At 42.5% G+C, this 9,161-nt stretch overlaps 1 protein-coding gene across 1 annotated transcript in view; it reads left to right on the top strand.

The window, feature by feature from the left end:
- Positions 1-214: 214 nt before the first annotated feature.
- LOC146560928 (ankyrin-3-like) overlaps positions 215-9,161 on the top strand; it is a 121,323-nt gene continuing 112,376 nt past the window's right edge. The window contains exons 1-2 of the mRNA XM_085296529.1: positions 215-585; positions 748-1,177. Of these exons, the coding sequence (XP_085152655.1) occupies positions 1,109-1,177 (69 nt within the window). The 5' untranslated portion in view covers positions 215-585; positions 748-1,108. The remainder of the gene's footprint in view (positions 586-747; positions 1,178-9,161) is intronic.

Raw genomic sequence — 9,161 nt, 5'->3', positions numbered from 1 at the left:
GCTATTTCAGTGGTTACTGGTTGAATATTTTTTGGATTATGTCAAGCTTGCGTGCATATCTGTATACTTGTTTTTCCTGTCTCGTGCACACATTTTTATGCGCACACCTTAACTCAACCAGTCAGTCTGTCAGACAGTCAGGGCTTGGTACAGTTCTGTTCTGTTCCAGTTTCCAGTAAGCTGATCCTGTTGGCAAAGGCTAGTGGGAGACTTCCTTTTCTGGAAGGACCTGATGCATCGTGTTAATGATCCTCTCTCTCTTCCACCCTATTTCTTTCTCCCTCTCTCTCTCTCTCCCCGTCTCTCTGCTGGCCTGTTCGAGGAGAGTCTCATTTCATATTACAACGTCTGGGCAGGGAGCGACAGCAGAGATCATCCAGCCGGCAGAGTGAAGTGGATCACACCCCCTTTTCAACCTATTGCTCTCTCTCTCTTTCTCACACTTTTTTTACTCTCGTCTTTCTCCTACTTTACGCCTTAATCACTGTTTTTTTTTGTCTTTTCTTTTTCTGTCTCTCTTCCCATATAGCATTTTTGTGTGTCTTTGCCTCTTTCTGAAAGTGTGCCTCTAGACTCCACGCTCAGGTAGGCAGCACAACACCAAGTCAGGAATACACTCCTTCAGTCTACTTCTCTATCTATCTTTTCTTTCTTCTTGCATCACATATATCAACATCCTCCACCTCTTCATCTTCCTTCTCCATCTCTATTTCTCCACTTTCCTCCTGCCTCCACACCCTGCCTCAGAGCGCGTTGGAGAGAGTCGCCAATTGCGCACAGAGAAGGCAGCAAGTGGGAGTGGACCTCAGTGAACGTGCTTGCAAGTGTGTGCGAGTGTTTGTGAACGTGGAGAGGAAGAGGAGAGAAGAAGAAGAGGGGGGGGAGGAGGAGGGAGTGAGCATCAGCACAGTCCTCCCAGTCTCTCCTCGCTTCACGCACACTCCCACTTTGCATGGAACAGTCCTTCTTTCACTGCTTCTAAATGGACATTTCTGTGGCAGCTTTTAAGCAGTGAAGACAGCAGCTGCTGCCACTCTACTCCATGAGCTCCTACATGCTGGATTAAAAAAAGTGAAGAGAGGGGAAGAACAGTGGGAGATCTCTGAATATGAGTGAGGAAGCTAAGGAGAAAGCAGGCGGCGGGAAAGGAGCCCATCGCAAGAAGAAAGGCAAAAAGGTATGAGAGAGGAAGCGGTTTCTTTGTCTTGGTGTGCCTGGCTTGTCACTGGATCATTTGCTTTAGGCTTAGCTAATTTTTTCATGTGGAAGTAAAAGGTGGCTGGATGAGGTGAGATTATGGGTGAGGTTCATGAACCAATTGCAAACGGAAAGTAAAGGTGTGTCTAACCACGTTGTTGAAAACGATCTTTTTTCTAGAGCAGATTTTTTCAGATGTTTAAGACTGAATATTATGTTAATTCTCCCATGAAGTGCTCACAGATTTATTTATTTTTCTACTGTCTACGACTCTGTCACGAGAGAGAAATGTTTGTTTAGCCTTACCTGGAATGCTTCCAAAGCCAACTGAAATGCGCCTGTCAGTCATTGGTTATAACCCTGACGTTGCAACTGGTCTGTCTGGTTGTTTTGCTGTGGCTGAGGGAACAGTTGTATGTAAAGTGCAGAGAGAATGTGTGTTATGGAAGAAAGGGGATGTCCTCAGGGGTTAGGGTGGGGGCAGTATAATGCACGGATTGCACAGGCATCTGTCGTAAAGCCAAACTCCTTCACAGCTGTGTATGTGCGTGTCTTTGTGTTACCGTGTGAATGTGTGTTTATCTGAGAGACATCTACGTAGTCATCCTGTTATGATCCGCTGAAGTAGCTATTATGGTTTTTGATTGAAGGTGTTCACCACAGAAACAGGTCGTGACTTATGAAATGTCGGTAAGTTTGTTTGCGCACATGTGTATACTTATCTTTGATTTTCCGCTTGTGGTTGGCAGTTAAATATCTTCAGTGTGTCTGTTGGTGGTGGAACCATTATTAAAACACTTCTCTCTTCTTTGCTTCCCATGCTGGTGTGTTAATGTTAGTAGCCTATGATGAATATGTTCTGGCACTGAAAGCAAGTGATCAGTGCAGAATACACACTTCGGGGCACCAAACACACAAATTGTTTTCCAGATTGTTTGAGCTGCTTCAGAGCTAATACAAGATCTGAGGTAGCCCCCAAGATCAGGGATGTAACAGAGAAGAGCTACAGCAGATTTTAGCTATACGTTTTACACAGTGAGCGTGCCTGTTGTTGAGAAGAAATGTATTCTGTGCTTCTCATTAAATAATTTATAGCTGCTGTAATATGTACCACCCTCAGTGGTAAAGCTGTCAGTCTGGCTACTCATGAATAGCGAGAGACACAATTTTCAAATTGCAGACTTCAGTAAATACAGTAGTGTTGAATGTAGAGAAATGGCATTTATCTATAAAATCGTGTATGGTTTAATGGTTACAAATTTGAATTACATATGGTAATACATCTTCACGAGGGCTAAAATGATAATTCTATTCGTTCTTATGGAAGCAAAACGTTACATTCTGCTGGGAAAGATGAGGCCTAGCATTCATGCAGATGTTAATTTGACAGTATCACAAGACCACCCGACTCCCCATCCCCCTGCCAATGGCAATGGCATTCCCTGACGGCAGTGGCCTGCCTCAACAGGAGACTCTGCCCCACCACACTGCAAAAACTGTTGAGGATCGGCTGGAGAAACACAACAGGAGCCCAAGGCTTTGACCTGGCCTTCAAACTTCAGATTCCAATCCAATTAAACATCAACCGGATGTGCTGGAACAGGCCATGTCTATGGAGGCCCCACCAGGACCCAAAGTACCTGCTTCCTGTGTCTGGGGGTCAGACACTACATGTTCGAACATGTTGATGTCCTAGCACATCAAAGCTGCTTTGGTGGCAAAAAGAGAAGATACAAAATATTAGGCAAATAGTTAAATGTTGTGTCTCAGTAGTGTGCCACAAGGTCTAAGGAAACATTAGTGATTATATTGTCAAACACCCTCCCATGACATTTTCTGGAGGGCAAGAGGATCACTATCATCAGTAATGTTGCAAATGAGGGTTTTGCTTTTAATATCACCAGATACATACAGAATACATCATTTATATTACATAGAAACTGTGTCTCAGCTGAATAAGTTCAAGAATATCAGTTATTCAAATGAGCCTCACAAATACATGATGGGCTACACTCTTCTTCTTCACACGGAGAAATTGTGATTTTAAGCAAAATCGTAAATATCAGTTTGGAATATGCAAATATAAGGAAGAGTCTCCATCTCCAACTCCATTTCACAACGGATTAAGATAAAGCGCGTTTGGTTAAATTCACCAATAGGATTATGAGCGAGGCCTTAAGTTCTCTGTTGACATATTTTCCCCAACAAGACTCAGTCCATTATCTCTCTCACACAAGCTCCAGACTGCAGCCATGCAGCTGAAAACTGCACACCAAAAGAAGAATGCATATTAATGCTTTTTACATATGTATGCTGTTTAGTCGTTCTGCGAGCACGTGTGCAAGTGTGTGTTCGTTGGCTGTGCGTTTCTCTGCGTGAGCATGCGAACGCCAGATAAATATGCCAGATGTGTTAATGATTGTAGCCATGGCAACCAGTCTCTCTTCTAAGCAAAAGATGTCGAGGGTGAGAGCAGAGGGAGAGGAGCGAGGAGAGTGAGTGAAGAGGGGGTGGACTGGTGAACTTGGTGGCCAGAACAGAATTTATTTTTCATGAGGCAGCTGCTGTGACGGGTGAAGCTCAAGGATACAATCAAACATCTTTTGACTCAAGGTCCCCCGACTTATACTGATTATGACAGGAGTCGTGAATCAACCCCAGATTCAGTGTGGTGTTTAGGGGCTTTTTCCCCCCTGATTGTTTTTACTTATCTGGGTGTATGTGGGTGTGTGTTTAAGTGTAGCATGTCTGGTGTGTGCGCTGAATATTTGTCAGCATGTTAGTGTAGCACTTTGATGTTCCTCCAAGTGCTCTATGATCTCAGAGAGGCTTAATGATAAGAATTCGATGTAGTGATAGAGATAATGAGGTTTACATAACATAAGCACACACAGTATTAAAAGGAATTCAGTGGCAAACATTTCCAGCACAAGGAAGCTGCTGGGTGTATGCGCGCACGGCGGGCGTGCACATGTGCACGCACACGCTCGTAATTGGACATCTGGTTTGAAGCGCTGTGTTGAGTTATCGTGTAGTTAGTTTAGCTGCTTAAACTACACATAGAAGGATTTTCTTATGCAGGAAATAAGGAAGAAAGATTTGCTGTGAGATAAAAAAGACCCCAGAGGACTTATATAGAAGTATGTCCCTTTCAGAATCCTAAAAAAACTAAAACTAAACTCAATAAAATTAAAAAAAGAAAGAAAGAAAATGATGAAAATACCCTTTTTAATCAGATTTTTTAGGCACAGACTTTGTACAGGTTACTTAAGGAACTGGTGTGGTTCGCAGTTAAAATTCAGATGTTTTGCAGTTTATGAATTAAAGCAGGGGTGCTAAGGATATCTGTGCATTTTGCCCACAGCAGTGGCTTCTCCATATAAATCTCCTCAGAAAAGTAAACATAACATTACATAAGAAATGTTCACGCTGAACTGAAGAAGCACCACAGTATGGGGTTATACCATCCAAAAATAAACTGCCTTAACTGCAAGATGTACTCTGTGTTTACACTTCCTGATGATTGTGTAAGGATCCATGGTGTTTCTGTCAGAAAAAACCTAAGGAGAGCTGCTCCTGTCAAAGCTTCTGACAGTCCAACATGCTGACAAGTGGAGACAGCTGAGAAGGTATCGGTATCACCGAAACACAAAATTTTGTCACAAACAAGCCGCTGCTGTTGATCAAATTTCCCCACTGTCAGTATATTCTGTCTCTGCTCCTCGCTGTGTATTTCATTCTCACAACGCAACCACAAGTGGCAGTAAGAGTTCATTCACTTGTTGCTATATCTTTTTGAAATGAAAGCTTTTAGGGCTGTAGCTGAAGCTTTCGTTGTGATATAGAAAAAGTAATGATGACTTCAGCTCAATTTCTACCATCCTTCCACTTTGCACTGGGCTGCAAACATCCCCCTTTTGTCTCGCCTCTGTTGTCTTGTTTCTAATGAGAGAGCCAGTCGGCCAGGCAGCAAAGCTCGGGCAGCTCTGTTCTTTGTCTTGGATGGAAAAACCCTGCCAGAGACAGAGAGCCCCGCGTCTGGAGGACTGGTGAAATAAGCCGTTCTGTGACAGTGCCTTCAAAGAGAAATTGCACATCACATCCCCCAGATAACAGCAGAGCACTGGTGAATGTGCTGATGGAAGATGTGAAGCGCGTGTGCGTGTGCGTGTGTGTGTGTGTGTGTGTGTGTGTGTGTGTGTGTGTGTGTGTGTGGAGACTAACAGAGAGCAAACAAAGTGCTGCTTTTGTTTTTCAGATTACACTAATGGACTTGGCACAGATAAAATCCTTAAAGAGGTGAAGGTTATGCTTCGTGGGTTTGGGAGAAAGTATGTGGTGAAAATTTAGAGGAAATACAAGTAAATACTGTATAATGCTTCTGTAAATAGAGGTGAGCTGGTTCATTTTTGGATTATGAATTAGTCACTTAGTCATATCTAAACAAAAAGCCAATGATTGTCCTTTCCCTGCTCTGCACCTATGGGAAGATTTGCTGTTTCTGTCACACATAATTAGACCCTAAACTGAATGTTTAGGGTCAGAATTTGGCTTTTGGATGGTATGAATAGAAAAATACTGAAAAGACGTGACACTGGAGTTCATTCTAACAGAGATAATTTACTGCCTACTAGCATTTTATTAATAATTATTAGATTAATCACAAAACAGCCAATGCCAAAATGACTTGCATATCAAAAATATAGCTAAGACTGAATGTTGAATTATATTCAGTTTTGCTGAAGTATTATATTATGTTTGTTCCAAAAGGTTTTTCAGTGGCGCACACACAGAAAACCCAAGAAAAATCTACTGAACCTGAATATTGATATTGGTATTGGGCCAAAAAACATGAGGTTCTTCATCACTTCACCTCCTTGGCATTCCTTGCTTTTGCTGTATATTCTAGGTGCAGCATAGAAATGTGATGACTTATATATAAAACCACACACACACAAACACACGTGCTGTTGGACTGTGGAGGTGTGCGCATGTGTGGTCCCTCGGTAGCTTTATAAATGTATGCATGCATGTGTGTAGGTGGGTGTATTCCTACCATTTCTGTGTGAATGTGTGTTTGGTTAGGTAGGCGTCACAGAGCCCGGGCACAGCTGTGCGCCCTGGGGAGAGGACAGTGGGATCAGCCTGTCAGAGTTCCATCACTTTCAGATGTGCTGTCTCTGGTCCTCTGTTTCCATTGAGGGAAGAAGAAAAGGATGTGGAGGAAAAGAGAGCAAAACCATGAAAGAGGGCAGCTATTGAGGATAGAGGAGATGGTGAAATAGAAGTGAGAGTGAGGTGTGAGCAGATGGAGTGACAGAGGAAAAGATGGAAAGGAAAGGGATAAGGAAGTACGGAGGAGGCATGCTCCTCTGTCAGTCCATTGTTCTGGAGCACTCCCTTAATCCCCAAACTGCTTCGCCGGAGGTTTGAAAGGGCATTATGTTATATCAGGAGTAGTTGTCCAATAATCAAGCTTCACAAAGTGTCTACCACCACAGTTTTCCACTGTCTCAAGTAGATGTGAAAAATATATTCATAAGCATAAGGAAAGCAAAACAATCGCGCCCACATTACAGCGATGGCACAGGTGGGTGAAGGTGAGAATATGCGTTTAAATAGAGACGTTCAGGAAGACTTTTTTCATTACCCCCCTTTTTTAAATGATTTAATGTTTGTTGTCATCTCCTCACCTGTTATAACTTCAGATCTGGCCTATTGGAATCTATCTTTGTCTTTAACCACGATTAACAAGCTGAACAAAGTTTAGCATAGCTTAGCCCTTATGAATCCAGCATAAATATGTGATTTGCTGTTTATTTGGTTGAGTCACTGACTGTTTAAAAGGCTGACCAGTTGTATGACTACAGTTTTAATCACATAATCATAAGTCAGCTTTCTGAGGCAGCTGTCAGTGTCAAAGAAATGCTTAAACTGACCTAAGTACATGCAAAAACAGCACACACACACACAGACTACGGATACAGATGGCCTTGGCCAGGTAGCAAGGCTGCTGAACCAGACCCAATTAACAAAAAAGGGACTTACAAGAGCTTGCCACTTTTCACTCTGTGTATCCGTCCCCCACACAAACCTCTCTCATCACCCCTCCTCCATCAACAAAAGCAAGCAATTTGAAAAAATGCCCTCGTTATTTTTTTTTTTTTACGTCTGTCAGCGAGAGTGAATCAATATCAGTGAGTGCTCAGTGCAATTTTAAAAGAGTTTCTCTTCCCGCAAGAAATAGCAAGAGCCCGTGTTGTGCTGTAATCTCATATCGGAGCACTTCTTATTACACACATGTGAAAACCTGGCTGTAATTATTAAAAAACAACCAGCCCTTAGTCAGAAAATTAAACTTCAGATCTCTGAATATTCTTTGGGGTGTGCTTTTAATCAAAAGACAGCAAAAATAATGACTTGCAGCAAAATTTGAATGTAAAAACACCCAACATTTTGAACCTGGGCTGCTTGGTGACCCAGACTGCAGTTGCTTTCAGACGTAGACAGTGCAATAATACATGTTTTCATATCCACTCTACTGGTATTTTCCTCTGCTGGCAGTCACAGTTCCCTGAACTCCGGAGCCAATTCCGTTCCCCACAGCTCCGTCCGGAAGGCTCTTTACATCTTACTCAGTTGTGCTCCTTCCATTCCTCTTTCCCGTCTTTTCTGTCTCCTTCAAAAGGCTCCACAATACGAGTCAGTCGTGGAAAACAGCAGAGGAAAAAGATGGTTGAATGCAGAGTTTCACTGTCAGATTTAGACACCTCTTTTATCAAGTTCGGGATCCTCCTTAAGCCTCTCCTGGCCCAGTGTTGCCATGGCAACTGTTAAATGCAACAGCACGGGATAACAAAAGCTTTTGTTCCATACCAAAAGCAATAACAGTGGTTTATGCTCACGGTATTGTCTGCCGACCCTGTAGTGACCGCTTCATTCTCCCACCTTTTTTCTCAGTTATTTGACATCAGTGGTTTTTACTATGGCACTGAATGAAAACAGATTAAAGTCCCTCGACTTTATTTTTAGTCCATATTTAAAAGACGTGAGTCACAGATTCTCTGGTTGTTAATTGTTCTGCACAGAAAAAAAATTGCACTACCGAAACTGATGTATGAGTTGTTAATAGGGTTTTGGTCATGATGCAGGGAATAACGACTGACAAAGATCACACTATTCCCACACTAATTCCCACAGTGAAGCAGCAGGGAAAAGTGTCATGTGATGTAAATTCCTGTTTATTATTTGATGTGCAGACTGATTGTGTTTATTCGCATAGCAAGCTGTCGTGGGTGCAAACAGATTTTAGTTTCAGATTTCAGAGCAGTGGCCCCACCGTGACCTGGACGGTGCCGTTGACAGTTACAGTACAGTGTTTGTAAGTGAAAGGACTTATTAAACACAATTTAATGAAACGGGAGAAGTAGGGGTCTGCGTACCTCTCCGTTCCTTTGGTTCTCAGGTGTTGTTTATTTAAATCGGATGATGTATTCTAGGATCAGGAATACATCCACAGTGGAGGCAAGCCAGATGGCTCACCCATGCTTCCTCCGTGGGATGGAAAATGACAGCTTGCTGGTGAATAAAATAGGTAAAGGAAATGAAAAGGGAAATGTGAGCAGATAGCTGCAGACTCTCTTAAAACTGTCATGTGCCAGGACCCTTCTGCTGTCTCTCTGCTTGAAGTTGCACTTAACAGCAGGATCTGGCTTCCACTGAAATTCAAATGTCTGACAGATAGCCACAAAACAGAGGCTGTGTTTTCAAATGTAGAGCAGATTGCCAGTTTAGCACTATTCATGCTAAGCTGTTTGGAAATCCAGGTGAGAGAGACGTCTAGAGACTTCTTTCTGTGTTATTACAGATGATTTTCATGGTGTAGCATTAGTGTTTTTAGTAGCATGTTTTAGGCTATTCTGGCTTCTATAAATGTTGCTGGTTGTTTTGTTACTCTTTGATAG

This window comes from Mchenga conophoros, linkage group LG13 (assembly GCF_057382185.1).
Source record: "Mchenga conophoros isolate Kocher_MC1m ecotype Shallow Benthic linkage group LG13, M_conophoros_male_GT1.1, whole genome shotgun sequence".
In the NCBI taxonomy this organism is placed as follows: domain Eukaryota; kingdom Metazoa; phylum Chordata; class Actinopteri; order Cichliformes; family Cichlidae; genus Mchenga; species Mchenga conophoros.
Note: the sequence above shows the minus strand (reverse complement) of the source record. Positions and strands in the feature narration are given on the sequence as shown.